This window comes from Platalea leucorodia, assembly GCF_965183815.1.
Source record: "Platalea leucorodia genome assembly, chromosome: 10".
NCBI classification, from domain to species: Eukaryota; Metazoa; Chordata; class Aves; order Pelecaniformes; family Threskiornithidae; genus Platalea; species Platalea leucorodia.
Window position 1 is genome coordinate 17,483,296 of NC_138832.1, and position 26,320 is coordinate 17,509,615.

General features: G+C 44.0%; 1 protein-coding gene across 1 annotated transcript in view; it reads right to left on the reverse strand.

Annotated features, from left to right (window-relative positions):
* The window catches only part of IL1RAPL2 (interleukin 1 receptor accessory protein like 2), a gene marked incomplete at its 3' end in the record, with an annotated part of 395,896 nt that overhangs the window by 366,953 nt on the left and 2,623 nt on the right, over nucleotides 1–26,320 (reverse strand). Inside the window, exon 2 of the mRNA XM_082322891.1 lies at nucleotides 13,501–13,601. Coding sequence (XP_082179017.1) covers nucleotides 13,501–13,582 — 82 coding nt within the window. The 5' untranslated portion in view covers nucleotides 13,583–13,601. The remainder of the gene's footprint in view (nucleotides 1–13,500; nucleotides 13,602–26,320) is intronic.

The window sequence follows — 26,320 nt, forward strand, 5'->3', positions numbered from 1 at the left end:
AGTGCAGGCTAGTATTTTTAAAATAGAATCCACAAAAACAAACATTCAACTCAAAAAGATCTACCCAAATGGCACTGTAACTTGAACATACACAACAACGCAATGACTAATCAAGCTGAAGTGGAACCATTCTTTTCATCAACAGCATACACTCAAATAACACACATCCAATCTATCAGAAATGAAGAACCAAGTGAAGCAACAACGTAAGTTATATCTGCTGAAAATGCAACAAACAACTCTTTTGAGGGTTTGGTGAAAAAAAACACGCACAAGAAGGGTGTAACTAGCAGCTCTATTTAAACCCCCCATCAAGGAAGGTGTGAAATGCACCGAGTTTGCAGAGAATCAACAGGGGAAACATTAAATTCTTTCATCAGAAAGAGTTTATCACAGTTCATGACAAAGACATGCAAGCACTGATGGGAAAAGTAGCTCTAAACAAGGTGTAACTACATAGGAGACCAAACTCTGACTGTTCTGGGAAGAACGATTATCTGAGGGAGCCTGATTTCTTCCCCCGCCCAGTCTTAGTGGTAAAAGTCTCTTAAGCAGGAAAGCCACTATGCTTATGAATTCACAGATGGGGTGAGGAAAGAGTCTCGCTGCTCACAGCCAAGTGCACTAATGGACAACAGTAATTACAAGATGGGCACACCCTGCTCAGGCAAAAAAGAGACTGCCGGAAAGAAGGAGGGATGGAGCAGTTCTCCATTCAATGAGACACATGGGATGAGGAGCAGAGGGCAAGTCTGTCATTTGAAAACGAAGCCATGATTATTATCACCACTGAATTTACCCTACAGCTTTGAAGTCAGGAGACCCAGGGCAGTACCTCTGCATGGCTGCGCAGCCTCAGACGCGCTGGCAGGTTTGTTCGGAAGGAGGCCGGCGGTGCCCCCGCTCAGCCCCTGCGCACCCGCTGCGGGGTGGCTCCTTCCCCCTGCAGAGCTGGGGGCTCCAGGCTCTGCCCTTTCTGTCTTCCCTGGTGGGTGATTTCTTATTTTGCTATCCACTAGCATTTGCAGAACGAACTCAACTCATTCAGAAAAAGTCTTATTTTGAATAAACTGTTAACAAACTGCATACAGAAAAACATCATAAGAAAGAAAAAGCAAAAAACTAGATATATTCCAAATAAAAATTATGCTCCAAATACATCTCTCTCTCTCTCGGCAATTATATGGGTAAATTAGGTACTGAACAAATGAAATAGTTATTGTAAGTCCATTCTTGCAATATAATTTTTCCAGAAACAGTAAATTACTTTGAGTATTTATAATAATCTGTTATCTGCAGAAAAATGTGAAAACTAAATAAATTTATGGAAATGCATTTACCTAATAATATTTACCAAGTGACACTGTTCCCTCTGCTGATTGTAGCAAGCTCAGTCACAGCGACTAAGGACAGGTTTGCCTTATTAATACAACTCTCTGCCTGTGTATTTTAAATACCTTAGAGCACAGTACCATCTGTGTGTATTCTACTAATGAGCTACTTCTTAGACTGAGGAAGGCCAGCCAGCTAACACCGATTACTCAGATGGAGACTGCCTAATTTTTAAGCAATTAATGAGCTCCTCTCTCACTCTACCTAGAAGCTTCCTCCGGTTAATTCTCCTGGCATATTATGGCATATCCTATTCTAAAAAAAGTTTCTCAAAGCAGAAAATAAAAAAGAGGAACATGACACAGCCCAGTCCAATTCCTAAGAGCAGAGCCCAAACCCCATGTGTGGGACACAAGCTTGAGAAATCCCTGCTGAGACCACCCTGAGCAGGGGCTGCACCACTGCTTCCCAACGAAGCCGAGACGGGGAACAGCATCCTGCAAAGGGGGTAGCTCAGCTCTCTGCCTCGTTCTAGACTGTTTGGGGCACCTAAGATACCTTTAATAACACCTCAAAGGACAGACTGGAAGAGTCAGTGCCATGCTTACACAAGACCTTTGATGGCCTTATTCCCCTCTCACCTCCCAGTGATTTGGGAAAATCTGCCACTGACTATCACCAACTGCTGCACAGCTCCACGGCTGGGGATCGCCAGCCACGGATGCTGCATGCTCAAGAATCAGTGAACACTTAGCAAGATGACTGACTGCTCCTATCTCATCCCTTATCTGACTGATGTAATTTTAAAAGGTGAGCCTCGAGGGGCTATTAGATTATGCAAAAATAGAATTCCCTCTTCTGCCACTAAAAAATATTTCTTAATAACCTAAACAAAGTTTAAGGAGGTCAAAATTACCTTTTACAGCTCCCTGTTGGAAAGCGCTGTAGTAAAGCATAGAATGAGTATTAAATTATCTCGGTAATTACATTGATAATGCACAACTGTCATGTGCACAATAAAACCATTAAAGGAGATCTGATTTTTACAAGTATATTACACATCAGGATTCTGAAAGGGCAACCCTATGTGTAGGAAAGGATGCACTTGTCTTGCACAAACCTGAAAAACATGCCAACTCCAATCATAGCAGTGAAACTATTATAGAGGAGAGCTTTTACCCAGCAGCCTCCAGCAAGCAAAACACTTGTCTCCCTTGAAGATGCTCACATCTACACACCGATAAGAGACTTAATGTAACATTTCAACTTGGTTTGACATTACCAAGCCATTCTACAACCACACTGTGGAATCTGTATTATTTAAGTTCTCATGACTAAGGTACCCAGCTGGGGTACCCACTGCTGGGGGGGGGGAAAAGAAGGAAATTGTTCCAAAAGACAACAACTCATTATTACAGCACATCAAGGGTCTTCCTTACTACAAGATGAAGCAAGTTGGTGACACATTCTGCAAGAGACTTCACACAAGAGCATGCTGGACAACCAACTGTTCGCATGGGATCTGTGTCCTTCAGAGAAAGCCATCAAGTACGGCTCTTTATGAAGGACGGCAAATGGAACAGTTCATTTGTAGACATTCCTAAAACAGGATTTAATAAAGATCCTTTCTTCATCGGTTGAGCTTTACACTTGCCCTGTGTAAGGTCCACAACAGTTGCAGCCAGGCATGCCAGGTGGCTGGATTTAGGTTTCATCTCTCATGCACTAAGTCAGAGGCATGTTTTGCATTTGGAACAAAACCATTTGCAATAAACACTGAATGGTAAAGAGCAAATTTAATCACCCAATCCAGATGAAAAAATCATAATGCTGTAAATAATATGATGTAAAGTCACAGTGAATAAGAATTATGTTGACCTACATCAGAAGTCAGCCAAAAAGCTTCAGCTTTCAATCTGCTCCAATAAAGCTGACACACTCCACTCCTAAGTGCAGTTTCCACTGTAGTCCCCTGATTTGCCTAAAATTACAGATGTCATTTGGAATGGAAATATTACATCCAAAATGTCATTAGTGATACACATCCTAATTTCTTTCCTTATTTTCGGTTGTCTAAAACTACACCGTTATTCACACCTCTCCGGCTTTATACAATGGGACAAGATTTTCAAGGTCACATCAAAATGAGTAATAGATTCAAGGGCTCAAATCTACAATAATTATTTTCTTGGGTTGAGCTTCAAATTTGCTTTTCTAAACCACAAGTACCAGAACAAATGGGTTTCAGAAATACTTTAAAATTGGTTTATTTTCTCAACAAATCATACCCTGCAACAGGAGCCTGCAACTAGAGAGGAAGAAGCAGGTCCAGAAAGTGGTCCCCCCTTCCCCAGGGAGGTCTGCCAGAGAGCAGTGCTGATGGCCGCAGATCCACTTCCAACCTGGGAGCCGAGGAAGCCTGCAGGATGACCTGGCTCCACCAAAGCGCTCTCATTTTCTCAGTTTTCAGATCTTCGCTGCAGACAACCTGAGAGATTTGACATGGCCAACTGCTTCCCAGCAGGGAATCCCAGAAACAGTAGGGTCCTGACCACTGTGTGTTCAAAGTCTTCCAGCTTCATCATCCGACATCCATATCAAGGACCTCAGAAGACCTAGCGTTCAGCTGCAACTCTTGAACGCCCCAGAGATACAGAGCCTGGGAATAACCCTGCCTTTGATCCATGTTCCAGCAGTTTTCCATTGCTTATTAAACGTATCCATCTCAGGGAATTTACTGTTCAAAATGAAATTGTGTCACTGAAAAAGAAATTCTGACGAGCCCTATTCTGCAGAATGTGATTATATTTTTACCATTAGCTCAAAGACACCAGAATGATTGTATCTTACATTAGTCTTCCACTTCCAGGCTCACCCACATATATGTTTTGCTGAACATGTAAGACAACAAAAGTATGCATGAAGTAGCTCTGCACATTGATCCAAATAACCTTAGGATCACAGAGTGCATCAGCAAAACAAAAACATAATGCTTAAATCCAAGAACAAACAATTCCTGTTGTCCTGTGAAAAATCTGATCTGCTATATGAACATCAGTCTTCACAAATATTAAGTCACTTCTGTCTTCAAAATACCAGACAATATCCATTAACTCTCAAATAATAAAAAATAAATTTTAAAAAAAGAAAAGTCTGTGAAAAAACTCTGCACTCAAAATTTTATATGTATTTGTACAGTGATGATTTGTACAGGGATGAAAGGACCAGCATTTCTTTAAACAAACATGAACATCTGGTTAGTCTATACACTGAGGTGTCCTTGGATAAAGTTGTTTTAAGCTATTCACACATCTGATGACAGAACTCCAGTTCCTGATATTGCTAAAAATCTAAAGGCAGCTACTAGGTAAGCACAGATGGTGCCCAGAGTGGCTCAGATGCAGCTGGCTGCCTGCAGAGTCGCTGCAGTTCATGATCAACAAATGTTCTTTAGGTCAGAGGAGTAAGTATATACACAGGTTTCTATAAACTTGGTTACCCAACAGACTCGATTGGCGTCTCCAAGGCCCATGGTCCCTCAGGTATTCCATATGCCTTTTTACAAGTCTTAAGTGTTTTTTCCTTCTGTGTCCCCCACTATACACAAAAATAACAAATTACAAACACTTTTCCCTAGCACCTGTATCCAAGGATGTAAAAGCACATTCTACATACATGCTTATTTTAGCCTCAAAACTTTTCTAGGAGATACTACTAGTTTCCTCATCCTTAACTAAGGCATTAGCAACAGAACAGAACAGAGGGAAACATTTCATTTGTGTTATTCCTCCACATCACCTTCAGTGTGCTGGGCAACCTGCACTTCATCTCCGGATGATTTTCTACCATCTGTAAAATGGGAATAACTATGATGCAAACATTAGAGACAAAAAGCACTTGTATGAAATACCATGGTAGCAGATGTTTACTAAAAACACCAAATAGTCCCATAAGTCTAAAAAAAAAAACCTGCCAAGGTAACAAAGCACAACTAGAATACTGAAAGTCCAAAAAGTAATACTACCATCATGTTTCAAGGTCTCTACTACACAGCCCTAACAAACAATTAAAACTGTACGCATGGTTACTGGATGCCTAAACAGCAGTATGTCCCCCAGACACAAACAAGAGTGACATAAAAAATATTGTACTTTAAACATTAGAACAGAATTTGGGAATTTCAGGCTTTCCCTTTTGCCCTGTTTCAGCAAAAGGGGAGCTGAATCCATCAGGGGTTTGCCCTGACATGTACCACTTTCCCTGATGCCTCCTGCCCCAGAGGGGCTGGTAGGCCAGGTTAGCAGTTGGAGTCTGATGCAGGTTCCCATTCCTCCTACTTCATTACAGCAACAGAAATGAGATAGCCAGATACAAAAGGCTCATCCCAGGTACTGCTATTGCCTCCGGGTTCTTTATTAAAACTCCGTGAACACCACTTACAGCTGCCTGGATCAAATGGTCTCCTACTTATTCAATTACTACTTAATTTCCCATCTGGAATAACAGATACAGAAATCTCAGTAGATACCTTTTTAAAGGAATACTGATCCCTCAAAGATGCAAACCAACTGTACCTGTCTTAAATTGAAGTGTCAACATATCTTCCTCAAAAAAAAAAAAAAAGTGACTGGGAGTGAGTTTCCATAGGTCATATGCAGGACAACAGAGCTACAGTTTTGTGAATCGCAACAGTGGAGGAGGTTTAAAACAAGTTAAGCTACCAGAAAATACCCTCACACTGCTTCTGTTCCTGCCTTGAACAAAGAACCGTGCAGGGAGGGCAAGCGAGAAGGAACTGATGGCAGAGGCTGGCAGGCACAGGCAGCCTGGTTACTGTGCCTGGGAAAAGCAAAGTGCTCAGGTCAGAAGCTTAACTTTAATCTAAGTCTCTGTCTTCAGCGGCAGAGCAGTGTATGTTTTCATATCAGTATGTATTATAAGTACTAATCATGCTTCTTGTAGGAAATAATCAATCGGATTTGAAGGGGTTAGAGATTAATATAGTGATAAAACATACACTCTAGAGGTGACACTGCAGCTCAGATCAATTTTCCTTTCAACTCATAGATAGGCAATCATTTCTGCTTTAGCGAGTTATAACAGTACCACAACAATCTCACACAGGTCTATACACTAACGTTTGCACATACATGCACTGCACTAAAGAATTCCTTCCCTCTTCACAGGTCAACAACTTGAAACACTTAACTCTGCACCTCTTGAAAAGGGAAACCACTGATGTTTCCTTTATTACTTGTAAAACCAAATTCTCCAAAATTAAATGCCAAAAAAATAACCAAAAATGCATCTTAATTCTCCTTTCTCTCGCTATTTCCCATATTGATCCCAACATCTCCTACCTCACAATTTTACTGCTTGCCTCTTTCACAACTACATTCATAGCAAAAACAAGTAAAAAAGAAGTTTCTGATACAATGTGTCACAGGGACTAGCAATTTAAAACTGAAATGCACTTCAAACAACAAGCAAGGTTCTGAAAGTAAAGTAGAAAATTTCTTTAAATTCAGTGGACAGAGATAAGAGAATGTGCATTAATATTCATACCTAGTTCAATCTAAGGAGCCTTATTTATGTTCCTTTAAATATATACAGCAGTCTGTAAAACCTGCCTTAAACATGTATTCCGGTTACGAAAACCCAAGCACACCTCGGAACTGTTCTTGGTCAGGAGTTGACCCAAAGCCAAGCCATTACATCACAGATTCCCTATAGCTCCTATAAATCCATATTCCCCTAAGTTACCTCCAAGCCTCTGCGTCACCAGCAGATGTCCCAGACGGAGCAGACATTCATCGCTAGGACTAGTGAACATACTGAGCTTGAAGACTGTGTTCTGGGTAAGTTTGCAGCTGTATTATTTATATTTTCATTTGAACATTAAGACAGACCTTCCAAAAATATTTTCATGAACAAGATGAAAAACAAGACATGCAAGAACAACCTTCCCTGCCCCCCAGCACATTCAGTTTCAGAGTAAGGACACGAACCTAGAGCACACACCCTCAAAGTGAGCATACTAGAAATACTGAAATGAAGATTTCTCTTAAAATTTCTATTTAGGATCTTAAAGAAAACAAAGTAAAGATACCTTGGTACATTAGTTTTTTTCATTTAAAGAGACTCCATTTTGGGGAGGAAAAAAAAAGTATTATCCAGTTAAAGGCATAGAGCTGGAAGATTTCTCAATTATGATGGTACATCTACTAGAGGTTCAGATATTATTAATAAACTCTTACATGCTGCAGCTAGGTGTAGAACAGATATCCAAACAGCTGCCATGGTGCTCATTGCAAAAGTGGAAGATTATAGATTTTTAACTGAGGAAATGACATTTCTTTCATGCTTTGCTTATTTTACCCTATCCCTAAAGATCCTACCTTTGTGATTTACTGCAGTTTGGAACAATTTAATTGTGTTCATTTATTTTATTCGGATACAGCTGCGGTTTCCCTTTTGGGAAAGGAGTCTAGCTTTAATATTTAAGTATCAGCTCAATATTTTAATTGTTTTAATTATACATGAACTCATTTTAAACGAGTGTAATAGCTAAAAATTTGAGTGTTTAAGTAAGTTCAATATTTAAACCCTGTCATGTTGAGGTCACTAAAAAAACCCCAAACCTCTAGCTGATTATTTCCTTTCTTGTTCTCTATGCATCTCCCTTCCTCCCCACCAGCAAACAGAATGTCTAAATGCTGCCAGCTGTCTCCCAGATAGGTCTGTCTAGCTGCAATGCCGCTTTCTGTCTAGAGGAGAGGAAACCAAGGCTGAGACTCCCGTAACGAGGTGCACAGACTACCGGTGCTTCACAGCTTACTTGCTGGTAGCCCCCTGAGACCTGACTGAGCACAGGAGCCTGGCTCCTTGCTTCCTGCTGATCCAAACTGAACAGATGGAGAGCAGCCGTGAACCCGTGAGCACACGCAACCGTATGCAAGAGGGACTGTACATTCCTGCATTGATGACAGCTTAGAACACCGGTGATCTCAACTTCTTTTGTTTGCTGGAGCTGTGAATAACTTCACATCTTCTGGGAAAAGATGGGGATCAGTGTGCGCTGATTAGCGTTGCCAAGCTCCCGTTTCCTCTATGTTTGCACATTATTTGCAGGAAGTAAAAGCTGAAAGCCTCTTTTGCATCACTCATATCTCAGAAACTGGGAGGGCTCATAGCCATGCATTTTGCATCAGGGCAAGAAGTCAGCTCTTCAGGCAGATAGATTGTTTTTTTGCAAACAAAAAGCAAACAGCAACTGGGAGTGCTCATCCTGCAGCTCCTCTAGAGGCCCACTCCAGCAGGAGCAATGGACTTTTAAGAGTTAGGCTCCTCTAGGATATCCCACTCCAGGCACAAATCCATGAGTCACCTCTGAAGTACAAATACCTCCACGTCCATGTATATCACAGTTTTCATGGCCAAAGTGATCAGGCAACAGTACAGGAAGACTGAGCTTCAGAGAAGGGAGCAGAGGGAAATCCTAGGCTAGAGCAGTGACAACTAGTAGGAAAGTGAAGGTCTCCTGAAACCTCTATAGCAGACCACAGTAAGTTGTTGCATGACATTTAAAAGGCACAAAATATCAAGCCAATACATTTTAAATGAATGTGTTAAAGCACTACATCCCAACCACTGCACCATCAATGAGAGAATTTGAGACAATTTGGCTATGCCCATACACAGCAAGGCACGATGCTAAGTCAAGCCCTCTCTCTCCCAAGCCATTGGTGACAAAGTGGGATGCAGGTGGAGGGTGATGGGGTGGGTGAGGGATCAGAGACACACTTGCTCCTCTGGCATATGTCTGCCTTTTGGGCGATCCCAAGATAAAGAGGCAGAGAAGGAAGGCCAGAATCCCAGAGCACATCCATCTGACACCTTACAGAGGACAAGACACAAGGCTCTGGCTCTGTAGCTTGGAGGACATACTGCTGCCAGGCCTGAGCCAATTAAGCCGTGTTAACCTGCAGAAAGACTATTACCAGCTCTGCAGCTAGCAGCCTCATCAAAACCTTGGGAATGTCTGCCCATGCTCCTCCACACAAGGCTGGCATGCCTTCTGGAGCTCTAGCATGCTGAGACAGGGTATTTCAGCTCAGCAAATAAATACAGCAACAATAAATGGCATCAATTATTCACTAATGGAATTATGTCTAGTAAGTCAAACTGAATCTATAATCTGAACAATCTTTTACTTAAAAAATGCAATGATATTTTTAATTGGTTTTATATTCCCTGCTATGATTATTCAAAGCACTATATACAAAGCGCTTGGGAAAAGAAGTCACTTAATCAGATTAAAAGGAAATCACCTACCAGCTGGGAACCTAGCAGCTCCCACATCCTCAATTTATTTGGATAACCTCCACCTGTAAAATACCCTTTCTAGGGTATTGCTAAGGCTGCAGTCCCAGCGTTAGCTGTTTGCTCAGTTTTACTTCTTAAAGCAGGCAAAAAGGACAACCTGCAGCTTTCAAAAAAGCTTCTTAATATTAAGAAATGCTTGTGAAACTTAAGTCAACATTACATTCACACAAATGCTTGAGGCAAACTGTTCTGTTCCCACCACAAACAGCAATCATTACTCTGTAGACATGACAGATTTCTTCTGGAGCATCTGGAAGTTGCTGCCTGTAATGAAGAATCTGACTAGCATAATTAAATTAGTTCACCCATTTTAATTATTTTGGCACCACATCTCCAGTGAGAAGCAGCCAAACAAATTTGTCTTGCTACAAGTTTCTGTGTCATGTTTGCAGCATTGCAAGGTACTCTAAAACCAAGCTGTAGCACTCGCATGCATTCCTGCTTGTCTTCTCCAAATGGAAATATGGTCACCTGAATCTATAACAAAGGGCAAGTAAAGGACAGGAGACAAACCTCTTACAGTTCTGTTTTTCTCTCCCCTTCCATGAGGACTGTTTCTTCAGCAAACTTTAATTCTATGCTTGCAATTGGAGCACCAGTTCATCACCTTCTGTTTGACATCTTAGATCCTCTCCTCCTGGCCTCTCTCTAGTGACTCTTTCCTGTTGTCCAGCCCCTGTGTACCGTCTGCATTTGCTGTCTGGAGTTCTCGTCCTCAACTTTCTCCCCTTGGGTTTCCATTCCTTGGCTTTGAAGGAATGTTTTCCCACCAGCCTCTGAAGATGCCTTCCTAGCCAAACCCCTGTTCTCTTTAAGGCAACTTCAATTTCACTGATAACGCCCTTCTGGACATTCTGCCCTGCTTTTGACTGCCTGTTTTAGTAATGCCTTTGCATTACCTGAAGACACCACCGCACCTGCTCATTGCTCCACCCCAAGTCCTCTTCAGCACAGCTCTCTCTAGATTCTCCCTACCCCTTAAACAAGATGTATTCTATTATGTAATATTACACACATGCTTGTCAACTTCATGAGCGCTCTTGTACTTAACACTAATCAGAATTCTGGCCATTCATGCAAAAATTCTATGTATTGCATGGAAAAATGCTCATCTACATAAGTCAGCAAAGGCACCGATACCCTGATTTTGCTGGTTTATTGCCCTAGTAGCCCAAATCTGTCTTTATCATCAGTGTCCGCACTTTCCGTCTGCTGCTTCACACAGCTCTACATAACTGTCTGCACAATTTCCCTTCCCCTTTTAAGGCTGCTCACCAGCTTAGACATCCCCATACCAAGAGCCAGCAAGACCCACGACTACAACATCCATGCAGAACACTGCTGCAAAGATCCTGTCCACAGGGTGTCATTCAGGCACCCCATCCACTCCCCTCCTTGCTCTCATCTGCAGCTAAAACAGTCTTCCTGCTTGCAGACATCCTGCTGTTTACACTGCAGTGCAGCTGCCCACAAATAACTATTAAATTACTTTCCCTTTCCCACTCTCCTTTACCAAGACACCAGTAAAAAAAAAAAAAAAAAAAAAAAGACCCTGAACTACAGCACCAGCACGCTATGGCTACTGTCACTCTATTGAGCAACATGGTCTCATTTTTTCTTTGTGCATTTTCATGGCTGCATCCATCCACTATCTCTGATCTTCAACTTAAACAACAATACAAATAGTTAAAGTTCAGAAGCCTCTGGAGCATCTGTCCCTTCACAACATATAACATTTAGTGAAGCCCCAAGCAATCAAACAACAGTCCTTCATATCTAAAGACCCCTTTCAGAAAGTGAGTCAAATTATCAATTTTGCTCCAAGTGCTGAAATCATAGAAACAGAAAATGTATTTCACACACAATGTAGTGGAAAAAGAAAAAGGAAAAAAAAAAAAAAGAAATCAATAGTTTGCTCCACACGGCAACCTAAAAATCAGCACATATGACAGAATGAATATTGAAGGTGAAAAGCAACTACATGACCATGTACTTGCAAAGAAACTATAATTTTACTTTACATGCATTTTCCCCTTCGTCTTATACTCAACATATACCAACTCAATCAAATGAAAAAAAAAAAAAAAAAGAACCAGCTATTCACTAGTGGACTATATTTAGCAATAGGCAATCTAACATATTAAAGCATTTTTCCCACCAGTACTCAACCTGAATTGATACCGTCAACAGCTGCCAATAACACAAGACATTCTGCAGAGTCAAAGAAAGCAGATTAGAAAAAAAAAAACAACACTAAAATATAATTAAAGGTAAACTGCCAGCTGAATGATGCTATAACCACAGGCATGTTACTTCTACAGATGTGTACTTCTGATAAAGGAAACGCAAAGGCCCCTCCTTGCAGCCAGGTGGTGTTGCCTAGCATCAGTGAATCCAGGCTGCTCAATTATACAGATTACAGATCTCATAGGGGTTCCTATCCAGGCCAGTAATAGCACTTTTGAAAAACAGGAATACCATTGCCCTTAGCAGAGTTTAGATCAAGCTCCACTGTAGCCAAATCCTGATATCCATGACTGCTCTCACAGGGCAAACAGGGCTCATGGCACAATAACCACAACAAAAGGCTGTAGACTAGTTTGATTTAGCAACATCCATTTATACTTTCTAGCCCAGCAGAAAGAATTCAGCCTAGCATCTGGCGGTTCCCAGAGTAACACTTCCTAGCCTGGGATGTGACATCTAATTCTTTATAACAGACGGACCAATAACTTTTCTCCTCCATTCTCAAGAAACGCAGAAATAAAACTGGCCACACCAACTAAAGTCAGTAATTTCTGTTTGTATCTGCATTGCTAAAAGTGTTGACTGAAGACATTGAGGACAGTATCATCAACGGCAGCCCTCACACTTGTATGGATAGCTCATAACTAGTGGGAAAAAATGAGTAAGTTAACATGCAAGTTTAAAAGTGCAACATTTATCCTGCATCAGTTACCTGCCCACATACACAAGGCTCCAGCAGACTGACAACACTATGCAACACTGCAGCTAACCTACTCATCTGCCCAAAGTCCTTCCAAACTCTTACTTGAGAAAGGCAAACAGTCTCATTCCCTTTTGGGGGGGCAGAGCTGCATGGACTAGAAGTCATTTCAGGCTCTAATATAGATGAAACATTATCCAGATCAGCTGTCTATCCTGGAAGGAGATACTCCAATGTTTCTCCGAAGTGTTCTGTTACTATTAGTGGGTTTCAAAAGCAGATGCAAACATAAACCAACTCCCACTCCCTTCCACTGCCAGAATAATCAGAGATTATCTACCCAGGAAAGCTCTTCCCAGTTAACCCTATACATGAGCACACATAGGGCCAGCATGACTTTTTGGAAGATGCCCTTCCAACACACAAAAAAACCACCCAGACTTAAAAGTCACCACAAACCATATCCACAGCTAAGAAAATCCCTTGGCATGGGTAGAAGATTGGATGTTAAAACAATGCCAAAGTCATTATTACCTTTGTGGGTTTTCAATCAGATCAACTTTTTCTTTTTCTTTTCTTTTTTTTTTTTTAATAAAAGAAAACATAGGGACACTTTCATATAGCTTAAAGTCACATCAACAGAACATTATAGTGAGAAAATTCATCCTGTAACATCTGGTAAGCAAACCATATTGGTCATGACTGGGTTTGGTTTTTTTTTTTTTCAGACAAGAACAAGTAGTATATATGCAAAACAATAAGCAGCCGTCTAAAATGCTTGACTGCATAAGCACTAGGTCCAGATTCAAAAGTAAAAATATTTTTCTGTGACTTACCAGAATTTCTCTTTGACACGAGCTTCAAATTCATGCTGACTACAGTACAGATCACAAGAATCAAGGGAACAAGAGGCTTCATCTTTCACTTTCTGTGACAGCTGAAATGCAAACATAGTATGAAGTCTGAATCACAGCTCTTCACTACAACAAAGCAGCAGCTACAGTTAAACATTTCTCAAAGAACCATTACAGGGCAATGACTTAATCTAGTGACTTCTAGGTTTATTTTTATGCAGAGGTAGGAAAATATAATGTTTCAAAGTAACTGTCTATGAATAATTTATCCCTGACTATCACACAAAAGGTTTGAGTTTTTTTAAATGACGCTTTGAAAATATTATTTTGCTTAAAAAAAACACAAGAGTTAACTGTTTATTTGAAATAGAATGGGTCTAATCTGGCAGATTTTTGTATGCTATTTAAGGGGGAGACCTGATGGTCATGATTAGTTTTGTCTCATACAAACAGGCCACATGCTTAAAAAAACTTCACATTGTTCAGGAAAACATAAAGATTAGGTTATTCATGCAATTTCTCTTAGCAACCTTATTTTCCCACTGGTGACCTTGTAAAAGCTTCTACAATGAATTAATGCTATTCCAGGGATTTCTCCTATAAAATGAGGTGAAGACAGGTGAAGAAAATTCAAAAATCAATGAATGTAAGTCTCAGGATTCTTATTAAACAGATAAAATTAGTCTCTCCTGTGAACTTTACTACCCACTTTATATTACATACCTTAAAAAAAAACAGAAAAAATCTAGTTTAAAATCGTATTTTTAATTTTATATAATTACTGGAACTAATTCTGCTTTCATGTACAAGTACGAGGTCATTCAAGACAACATAGCAAGAGCAAACCGAGGCTTCTTATCTGCACTTAAAAACAGGTAGAATGAATCTGAACTCAGCAAAGCCCACCTCTCTCTACATGTATAGCTCTCTCTAAATGAAAGAGAGAGAGATGCTTAATTATAAGCTAGAGTCCTCAAAGATATGCTTAGCTTGAAGTCACAGACCTTTAAATGGCTTGATGTATTTAGACTCCGGGAATTCATCTCCATATCAGATACAGACTTTAGATCAAGAGCCTTACTCTCCAATAAAGAGGGCAGTCATCTAAATCAGTATGAAATTAGTATTTGGACCAAAAGATTCAGCAAACATTTTATAGCAGTTTCTTTTAAACAAAAATGCACAAAACTACCTGCATTAGTAGTCAAAACAAAGGCCAACGAAACAGAACCATTCCTTAAACACTGTACCACGTCCACCTGCCCAGCCCGCTCAGAGGCACCCTCAGCTTCGGGACCAGCCCAGACCCCTGCAGCTCTGAACATTTGCTCAACAAGATAAACCAGCAAGAGCGTGCAACGTCCTGCAGTTCACTGAAAATTATTCAGTTTAATTTGAGTTTATTACATCAAATATTCTTCCCTTGTAATTTTACTACCAGCCTACTGTTGTGTGAAGAAAATGTAAGGAACCATGTATAATCTTTTACACGATGGCAATTATGCTGCTATTCAATTATTTCAAAATTACCACTTACAACTGAAGTTTTCCCCCTCTCACCTTACAGTATTGCGAGCTATAAATAGGCAGTGGATGTTTCCCCCCCTGAATTCTATGTTCCCATGGGCACTTTATGCCTATTAATTCCCCACGGTAACAATGCTAAAGGAGTTTTCAAGGAATAATATGTGCTGAAGGCTGTCTGACAGTGGTTAATGGCAGAATTAGTATTCATTCTTCCTCAACCTCTCCTTGGAGTACCAAAATCCTGAAACAAGCAAGGCCATCTTGACAAGAGAGCTTAAAAAAAAGTAATTGAACTAAATCTTTTGACAGATAATTGTAATGATGATGTTATGCTAGAATGATTTTCAAGTGTAGCTTTGCAAATTACTTTCTCCGCTTTCTTCCCTTCAGTTACTACCGCTGAAGTACGCAACTCCTAAGCCTTTTTTCTTGCGAGTCCCTCCACCCCCACCCCAAATGAGCTACTCTACATTAAATACACTTAAAAATTCAAAGCAAGTTCTGCCGGCCAATGTTTGTGCTAGGGATAGGGGAAAATTCTTGGTTCTGTCAGCATTGATAGGAGTTTTGCTTTTTGAAGCCCTGGCCTCACAAAGGCAGTCAGTCTCCGTACCTGCAAAAATCAGGAAAATATAGCAGGAAAAGGGCAAGAAACTACTCCCCCACCCAGTCATTCACAGCCTAGCCCAGAGCCTCAGCTTGTCACATCTGACACAACCCCACTGAAGCTGGCATGAAAATACACATCAGAGTTTGAGGTGTCATCTTCACCATCCTAGACATCCAACCAGAAGAAGGTAGGATCAGTCACACCAGTGTGACCAGTGGGTCAGCTGGTTACTGTCCTGAGACAGCAGACACCTATAGACAATAAGGCTGTTCAAACTGCCATATCATAGATGATTTTTTTTTTTAAACATACAATTCGACAAAGAATGCAAAGTACAGCATAAGATGTATTTCCCTCAAAAGAACGTCAAGCAGACAGAAGAGGGAAGGTTGGAAGGTTGTACATGTCCAGGACAAAGTGTCTAAATTTGCTCAGGAGGAGAATTTCTGGAGCTGAGCCTGCCAAGACTCCCATCGTGTCTCCCAATGGGACCAGTCTCAGGACTCCCTCCTCTGGGCCATTCACTCATCTATCAGCAGCGGGATGGACTAGAGACTTAAGACAATCCTGTGCTAGACATGCTAGCACTTCTGGAAATAAATGAGTGGGAGAGTGTCTATGATCTGATGAAGAACATGAATAAAACTGTGCTAGCTTGAAGAGATATGAGATGGGATAAACCAGTTAACATTCAATACCATTTTTCTACAATCAAGGCATTTTCCTCCAAGCAGGGCTGATTTTGACAAACCTTCCCCTCATAGGCATTGAGCAGCATTTCCCTGAGGAGCTGCTTACTCTGATGGTACCAATTCCAAGCAGCTGCGAGCAGGCGCTCACAGCTGTAACAAGAACTTAGTACTCTACTGGATACACCTCACAAGAGGGGAACCAAGCTTAGGACTGTTCCCAGAAGAGTTAATAAGGATCTAGAAATACCAATTACAGCTAACTTGCCCAAGATCACTGAGAGGAGGGAAGAGAGACACAAATAGTGCTTGTTGAGAAGGCTGAAAGAATCGTTAAACAAGTTAATCCAGCCCTTGTTGTGACCTGCCAGGTTGCATTTGTATCGAGATACGTAAAGGGAGGTTGCTACCATCAGAGGGAGAAATGTAGGAGAAGTAAGGTGTGACAACTTTATTCTCAATCATTCCGCTGCTAACGAGGCCACCCCTTCCTTCCTCATACCATTTGATGCTACAGACCACAGACTTCAGGCAGCTTTCCCAGCCTGCTGTACGCACCCAGCAACTACAAGGGGACCAGGCTGCAGTGCAGCACAAATTCTGTTCTTTAACAGAAACCCTGACTCCCATATGCTGCCTAATGCCCTTCACCTGTGTTGACAAACTTAGTTCTTTCTTCTGAGTCCTCAGAAAACAGGGCTGGGGAAACTGTGTCCCATTTTCCTCATGTACTGTTTGCTGTCCTTCCAGCACCCACTTCAGCTCGCATAGCTTCGCAGACTCAGAAGAATTTCAAGTGACAGGGTTAGAAGAAGGCACTTAGAAACAAGAAGGAAACTGGGGCATTAATATTCTGCACAAAACCCAGCATTGAGATTCCCAAGTTCCCACTTTAAGTATAATTTAGTTTAGCCCTAATTTCTACCACAAGCTTTGTTTATACAGTATTCCTTTTTAAGAGAAAGCAAGAAAAGGAAAGCGGTGCATGTGTGCACTCAGGCACACGTCTGTGCACAAACTGAGATTTGCTGACACACCATGAGGCTCTGTAGGTTCTGGTTTCTCCACAGAAGCTGCAATGCCAAAGGTGCTCATTAAAAACAGCAGCCCACCTCTTTAGTGGTTTCCAATTGTCAGGTTTTGTTGCTCAGAAAACTCACAGAAATAAATTATGGTTTTCACCCCACACAAAGGATGAAATGGCAACAGTAATTCTTTTGTTATCTTTACAGTATGCTAGATGGTGACTTCTGTTTACTTCTTTTCAAACCATTTCCCCATTCCACTTTTTAAGACTTTGAATTTTAATATGAACTCTCTCTCGGGTCTTCTCTTCTTTTGCCAACACACCACACTTTGAGCTATTTATTACTGAAAGATTTTCAGTCTATATAATATGCTGGATGGAAGCAATCCACAATGGGCACCAGTCCCTTTTCGTTGATACCTCAAATGCAAACAAAAATATATTTAAGATCAGAGATGCATGCTAGTTCAAACAACGTATCTTCAGCTCTACTTGATATGGGTCATGCAGTGTTCTTCGCTCTGTTGCTCAATGAACATCAAAGAATATTTCATTTTGCCTAATTCACTGTGCATCTTCGCCATCATAACCAGCCACTTAAGTTGTCTAAATATGCAACGAACATTAATTCTACAAGGCAGTGTGCATTCAGCATTCGTCTTGCTGGATTTGAGCCTCCACTGGGCTCAGGTCTTTAACTGAATTCACATCTGGATAATTCTCCTTGTTCAGCTGAAATTCTATGAGAAATTTAAAACTGGGGTAAGCATGGAGGGAGCCTGGCAGTGCTTGTGTTGTGTGACCTGAAAGTAACCAGGAACAATGAGACAACATCTAAAATGTCTGGGATTATTACTGGCTCAACAGTGAAGCACCTGCATGACAGCAATACAACAAGGAAAGACCAAGGTATTGTCCTGAGGAAGCAAAGGGAACCACAAATAAATACACAGAGCGCCTGACAAGGTCACAACACCAGTCTGTAATGATTCCTCCAGAGGCTGCATGTCTGGGTGTGAAAGAAAAGGAACAAACTGTAAAACTCACAGATCTTTTGTGATGTGAAGGGGATGAACTCATGATCTTATCAGTTATTGCAGAAGAAAGGAACAGCACCACCCATTAGGTGTTAACACCGAGGTTTTGCTTGAAAGATTGTAATGCTTCCATTAAAAAGTTAAATACCTCCCAAATGGCAACCATAGAAGATACCAGGAGCAGCATCTTAAAGCTTCAAAAGGCATCTTACAGTATAACACCAGAACAAAAAAATGGGCTTCAGTGGCAGGCACAAAAGAAAAATACTGTGGATGGCCTCCACCCAGTAACTTCTCCTATTAACATTTCTGGCTGCAAAGAGCAGAAGTGATTTTAGTCATGTTGAAGTGGCAATCAGACTCAACACTATGAGCAAACTGCTGGTTTGCCCTGTAGAGAGAAAACACTGTGAGCATTAACACAAGAACCTTTTCCTGCAAGACCTTTCCAGTCCAATAGCTGCCTAAAATAGTGCTCATTTATGGCAAAAAAATGAAGAACGGGAAATGGAAAAATCCCCTGAAATATTCCAAATACAGATAAAGATTCCAATATAGAATCAAAATGCTAACCAGAGTGGTTAGTGATGAGCATACAATACAGGCACTCATCTAAATCTCTACTAAGAAAATTCAACAAAAACCTAAGCAGCCCATCTTAACAGATTCGTGAACCAAAAGAACTAGAACTACTCAGCACTGATTAGCAGATCGAGTACTATCAGCTCACACCACACACTGACCTCAATTCCCTAAGCAACTCACTCACACAGAATTCAAGTTCATTATATCTTCAAATTGGATTTTAAATCCCTGAGTCATACACCTCCCTTATTGCAGCAACTCCTGCACTTGGAAATGCAGAAAGGAACTGTAAGGAGGAACAACAAGAACAACAAAGGAGTGGGAAAGTTAACTATTATTTTTTAAGCCTCATGTTCAGCTGCACCATCAATGATGTACTGATTCAGCACTGCCCTGGATTCTCCAGAGAACTATTGTTCCAGCCTTAACTTTGCAATATTCTAACTACACATCCCAGGATATATGAATATGCTTGTCCAGTATCACAGCTTTTAAATTTGAGTAATCCAGGCCTTTTATAGACATTCAAAGTAAAATACGTGTTGTGGGAGGAGGAGTACAGCTGTACTTCAAGCCCTCTTGGTTTATGAGGTCAACATAATGGATCTATTAATTTACAGCCTTTTTTTCCCCTAGAGTAGGAGCTATTAATATTCTACATATATTTACTTCTGCAGATTGTGGTTTAATCAATACAATACTTGAGGCAACACAAAGTACTGTAGGCAACGTAAAGACTGTCAGACCCGGAGAGTTTAGGTTTACAGAGTGGGGCTTAGCCTCTTACCACTTTGCAGAAGTACTTAGAAGATTACAGAAACGCCAGCTGGGGGAGAAAAGAAAATGTGAAGACAGCCTACACTTGGAAAGCTAAACATATACACTATTACTGGGGAAAGGGGAGTGATTTTAAGAATCAGCTTAATTCAGCCTAAGTCCTAGAGCTGACGCAGTTACAGCAAGACAGTTCCCAAGGCAGAGTAAGCTGCAGCAGTAATCACAGGCACCCGAGGGGAAAGAGGAGCCCCAACCACAGATGACCACGTATGTTTCCCAAGGCTGAGAAGGCTGCTGGGCACTGTCCCAGGAGGGCAGACGACTTCTGGGCTGAGATGAACTCAGACCCAGCCCAGCCCAGCCAGCCCTGGGCTGAGGAGAAGCTCCGCTCAGGAAAAAAGGACCCTCAACCCTGCTTTTCAGCTCTCCGGGGATAAAAAAAAAAGTTGCTGATGAGAACTCTTAGGCTTCAGAGTCGCTGATAAACCCTGTAAATTCCAGAAAACTCATGGCTTCACCTGACTCCAACTCTTCAGTCGCTGACACCCAGAGCAAACACCACTGCTTGGGTCATGGCCTTTTCTTCCTAAGTGCTTTAAACAATCTTGCCAGTGATCACAGGTCTCCTCTACAGAGCCTCAACCACAAAAGGAGAAGACATTTCAGATTAAGAGAGATGAGAAAAGTCCATTCTCACCCACACCAATTTCAAAACTCACTCACCACTCTTACATCAATAAGGAGGTCTGTCCAATTCACCGCAGCCTACACAAGAGCATTATTAAGCCAAAAGATTAGATGCTTTGCTTCTTTCATACTCATACCAGCCTTGCTCCCCAAGCAGCTTTTGTAGAAAAGCCATTAAAAATGGAGAGAGAGACAGTTCAAAGAGAGGTCTCAATCCTGAAAGACAGCATATCCTTCCTCTTCCCCCTACACATTGCTTCTCTCATTCCCCTTGTGTTCCTCAAGGCTCATTACGGAGGTGCTCAGCACAAAACAGAACTAGATTTTAGACTGGGCTGCCATCTGCATGCTGAAACGTTCCCTGCTTTTATAGAGAACCTGCTTTTACAGTGTCTTAAAACAGTCTTCTTTCCGGGACCACATAGAAGATGGACTGCAGCTGTTACAAGTGTCAGCCGTATTGACTTTATATCTGCTCCTACATACATTCATACCTCTGCAATATTTACACAATAACAATATTTGCACTATTCATGGCAAACCTGGTCCACATTCACTCCTGCACATTAATGAAACAAGCGCCAAGAGAACACAACTCTGCTTGTCATGTGCTTAGAATTTCATTCCTTGATCTCATTCATGGCCACATGCTTCCCTAACTAATACATAATGCCCAAAGAAGACAGAATTAACAGAAAAAGATGACATACCAGCTGTTACACTTCTTATAAAACACTCTTCCACAGTTTTCCACTTAGAAAACACAGTTACAAAGAAGCAAGACAGGGCACTTTGTTCTGCAGACAGCAAAGGCAAGTTGCTTTCACTGTGCTCGGCACCATCTCATAGTACCTTAAAGTGATAAACATATTCTTGATGAGGATTTTTTTCCCTTACATAACCAGAGGCTAGCCTTTACCTATATGTATTTTGCCAGATTTGTCTGGGTGAAAATAAGAATTTAATTAAGCAAGCAAACAAACAACCCCCCCTAGAATTTGAGAATCATGAGAAACTGCTTATAGAACATTACTTCCAGATATTTTGCAGAAATCTTGTAAACAATGGGGTTTTGTTCTGATGCAGGCCAAAATCAAATTAAAATACGTATTTTATGTGCCCTGGAATTGCTCTGCCAAATAGACATCCTTGTTAATTTAACTGTTACATAAAGCAGTGGGAAGCGGGGTGGAAGGAACTCTCTTCCCGTAGTGCTTTTGGGGTGGAAAGGGGCTAGAAAGGAAAGGATTAGCCAAACAACCCTGCAGCAGTTTCTAACACACAGTCTCTCTCCCACCGGCTTTGTCAACTGAACATAACACAACCCTCGGTCCTTCTCCGATTCCAAGCGCAGCTTACCTAGGTCAAGTACCAGATGCCAGAGAAAACCCTGACCATCAAAGCTAGCAAAAAGATTCTCATTATTTTCAGCAAGGGCAAGATCTCTTCCCTTCGTCTTCTGTTCAAGGCTGTTTAATGAAGATTTATTTTTAGTTGGACACCCTGAAAAGCAAATAGCCTTTTAAAGCGCCTCTTTATTTTGTGATACAGTTTAAATGTTCACTTCCCTTTCCAGCACTAAAGACCTGATAAATAGCTCAGACTCACATTGTTTGAGGAAGGCTTAGAAACGGAGAGCAGACACGGTTTCCCATACAGCCCTTTAAGGCTGTTTAATAGTTGTTCACAATTTAGCATCCCTTGATATTTTCAGCTTGAGCCTCAGTTTGAAATGAGAGATTATTCAGAGCCCGAATGTTTTGGAGAGCGGGAAAAGCATTATAAATGCTTTATTTGTACTTCTTATGGTGAGTACAAATTCTCAGCCCTTTCCCTCAGACACACAGGTCAACGCCAGCAGCCCCAGCCCCAGCCATCCCTGGCAGCTTCCCACCTCAGCCAGCCCCCAGCCAGCAGGGATGACTGGCTGCACAGGGCACAGACATGCTCCTTTTCTTCCACCTCTGGTCCCACAAGGGCATCTCGACTCAGGACATACAAAATTTGGACCAAACAGCCTCTCTCTTCTAAACGCTGCATAGAAGACACTGTTCTCTGTAGCTTTGACTGCATAATTGTAACAGGTACCCTTCTCTCCCCAGGAAACAGCTGCAGACAGTCAGGGAACAAATTACTCTGCCTATGCAAACAAACCAAATCCCTTTACAGACCCATCCCAGCCAGAGAGCCTCACCTGGATGCTCCTGGCATCTCCAAGAAAGCAGAGCATCCCGGGGGGTATAGGCCTCACATGTCCCCATTTCCTCCCCCTTGCTCTCCAGCAGCATCTCTGCTGGGCTCCTCACACACACTGTCTCCATACACAAGCTGCCCGTTACTTCCGCGGGGAACTGAAGCCAGCAGTTGCCCTACACCTCCAGACACATACTCTTAAACCCTCCATGGCTCAAGCTTATTGTACGGTGGCAAGGCACAACACCCATGAGATCCTGAGCCCAGCAAGCACGCTCCTACCTGCTCCGCTTCCTCTCTCCTCTGCAGCCTCCTCTGGCTGCAAAGTCCAGCTTCTTCTGAGGCCCAGGCCTCCAGCCTCCATCAAACCAGGAAACCTCCTCCTCCCTCTCCCACACCGCTGGTCCCTGCCTGATCAGAAGCGATCTGTGCCACGAGAACAGCCCTTCTGCTGAGCTCACCTTCTGCCCACCAGCCTATGAATCCCTGCTGACCCTCTCAGGCTCTTTTTTGATCTGACTTCTGTTTGGAGTGCAGCCAGTCCCCCCACACTGGTTTCCAACAGCTTCAGCTACTGCACTGCTTCAAAGTGCAGCCACTAGACTGGCAGCCCTGGAGATTAAAAGGCTTTCCATCGCTTTGCTCTGTGAGATATGAAGCAGTTCAGGCAAAGCTGGCTGACACCACGTATGCACAGGGGCTCCAGCGATTGTGTGGCATCCACTAAAATTGACTAAAGTTGGCTAAGTGCATTAATGTGGCAAACCTGGCCTTTTTTTCTTACCTCTTGTGCAAGCAAATCTTCCTTCCTCTCTCTCTCTCTCCCCCCGCGCCCCCCCATTTTACCGCTAAAGCATCAACCACCAAACAATTTGAAGACAAATCTCCTATGAGCTTCCAGGTACTGTGGAAGTAAAAAGGTGGTCTGCAGAGAACTCTTGAGCCTTACAAATGGAACTGCCAAAGATTCATCTCTCTCTCCTGTGCTCACTCGCAGCCCAAGCAGAGGGGTGAGTATAAGGAAGTCTTGCTATCAGCTAACATCCTGGCATGGTCCCAACTGACCGCCCCTCCCCAGTACCCAGGAGCAGGCCAGAAGCGTGTGCACACCCACGCACACAGGATATGTGCTTTCCAACATCCTTGGTCACCAGCTAGGCAGCTTTACTTCAGTAGAAGAAGGTCTCCCCTCGCAGACTCAGATCTGGAGCACGCTGGAGGTGCAAGCTGCTGCCTAGCAACACAGGCGCTCTGCAGGGAGGTCGGAGCATGCCCCCGTCCTCCCACTGCAAGAGGTCTCCTATGCAGAAACACCCTCAGAAGGATGCGATCCTTAGTAATTTCTTGGAACGCCATCCTGCACATCACCAATTACAACCCCTGCTTCACCACGGTCTCGCCAAATCCTGAAGAGTACTGCCTGTGCCTTGGTGAACTGCCAGAAGTCTTCACTTCTCACGTTCGCTGCGCGTACATTACACCCCGCGGGCTTACGGAGCCCAAAACCCCAAATCCCAGCCTGTCCCCCCGTCTCTTCCTCAGCCGCTTGTCTACTGCAAAGCAAGACCTTGACTTGCTGTCAGACAGCTTCCTCCCCAGACTTACCTCCTGCCTCGGGTCTGGCATGAGCAAAGCTTTTCAGGCACCATGTCCCCACCTAAGCTGGCCCGCTCCTACCTCTGGAGGGAAGCCCCCTCCCAGACACTACACAGAAGCAGGGCAGGCAGTCACCTGCTCTTACAGCTGAGGTATCTGACAGGTATCACAGACTGCCAGGCAGATGAACAGTTTTATCCCTGCTGAGAAATAACGTCCCCTTTTAAGCACCGACAGCAAAGGTTTGGGGTGAGTGCCCCTCTCGGGCGCGAATACAACCACACTCACACAATGCCCGGGCACCCTGAAACAGCCCTTCCCCACCGCCCCTCCCCGCCCCTGCGCAGGCAGCAGCTCACCTTGCCTTGCACCAACCTCTAACAACTCTCTGAAAAACCTCAAAACTACGTGCACTCTGATAGTAAAATTGCAACAGCCATAAACCCCCCCCACACTCTAAAAATATGATTTTTTTTAAATAATCAGGATAAAAACAAGAGAGTATAAACACTGCAGAGGAGCACGAGAAAGTGCCAGTTCCTGCCAGGATGGGTTTGCCCTCACAGTACAAGCCTAAGTTTGTGTGTTAACCCAACAGGAGCAGAGGTTGCCCAAAGCACACGGACCTTACCGTAACTTTGAGAAACCACAGCTTACAGCATTTTCCACCATAAAGTTGAGATTCTCTCAATCTTAGCAGAGACAGCAGTCCAGGGACAGGCTCTTTAAAAACAGCCACTTAATCAAGTGCTCGAGAGAGGTTTTGTGCCCTATAGCAGGTTTCCGTCAGACCCCAAACGACACTAGAGAAGCCTTATTACCACAAAACTTTCGGAGGCAGCTAGAGATTCCTGAGTCACCCAACGTTCAGGACCCCACCACAGCACCTCAGAGCAGCCAAGCCTCCGAAGAACCGGCACCTTTTCAACAGGCTCCACCAAGCTGCAACATCCCCAAAAAGCAAGTCCTGGCGTGTTTTTATTTTAAATCCCCGGCAGTAACACTTTTCCCGGGAAGCCCCACGCTGAGTGAGAGCCCCGGGATGCCAACCAAGTCCTCCCTTCGGGGAGAGAAAACACTTTTGGCGCCCCCACAGCCGCGGGGCCCGATCCGGGGAGCCGCGGAGCCGCCGCGCCAACACGGACGGGCTCCGGCTCCGGCTCCGGCTGCGGGCAGCCGCCCTCTGAGGAGACCGGCGGGAGGAGCGCGACCCGCGGGCGGCCCGCGGAGGGCGCGGGGGCGGCCGCCCAGCCGGGACGGAGAGCCGCAGCTGCGGAGGGGTCCCTGCCCGGAGCCCCCCGGGAGCGCCCCGGCAGCAGCGGGCCCGCAGGCTCCCTCCGCCCGCCGCGGGGCTGAGGGAGGGACGCGGCAGCAGCCGCCCCTCAGCCCCGTCGCGCACGGCGGGGGCGGCACCGAGGGGATACTCGTTCCGCCCGAACTTTTCTTTTTGTGAGGGAAGATTTTTTTTTTTTTTTAAAAAAGGAAATTGCCGCGAGAAGCGCTGCGCGGCAGGGCTTACCTCCTCGGCGGCTCCCCCCTAGGTCTCCATGCCGGCACGGCCCCGTCCGAGGCCGGCGGGCTGCGGGCGCGCCCCTGCCGCGGAGGCTGTGGAAGCTGCGGTCGGCGGTGCCGCTGCGGGGGCGGCGCGGGGCCGCCCGTCTGCGCGGAGCGCGCCTTCCCGCCGCCGCGGAGGAGGAGCGGGCGCTGCCCCGTGTCGAGCTGCGGGGGGCAGCGGGGAGCAGCCGGGCGGCGGAGCCGCTGTGAGGGGAGCGGAGCGGAGCGGAGCGGGACGACGCTGCGCCCCCCCCCCCCCCGCCGCCGCCGACGGCTCCGCACGCGGCAGGTGCGCCCGCCCGCCCCGCTCACGAGACGCCGCAGCGCCCCCTGGCGGCCGCGCCGCTCGGCTGCCCGCCCACCGCCCCGGCACCGCACCGTGCCCCGGGGCCTCGCCACCGCCCCGCACCGGGCCCCGCGGCGGCGAAACGCCAGGGCCCCGAAAAGCCCAGGCGGGCAAAGGACTGTCGGCCCGCGGGGCCACGCACGTCGGCCGCTCTCGGCGGAAGAAACGGCCAAG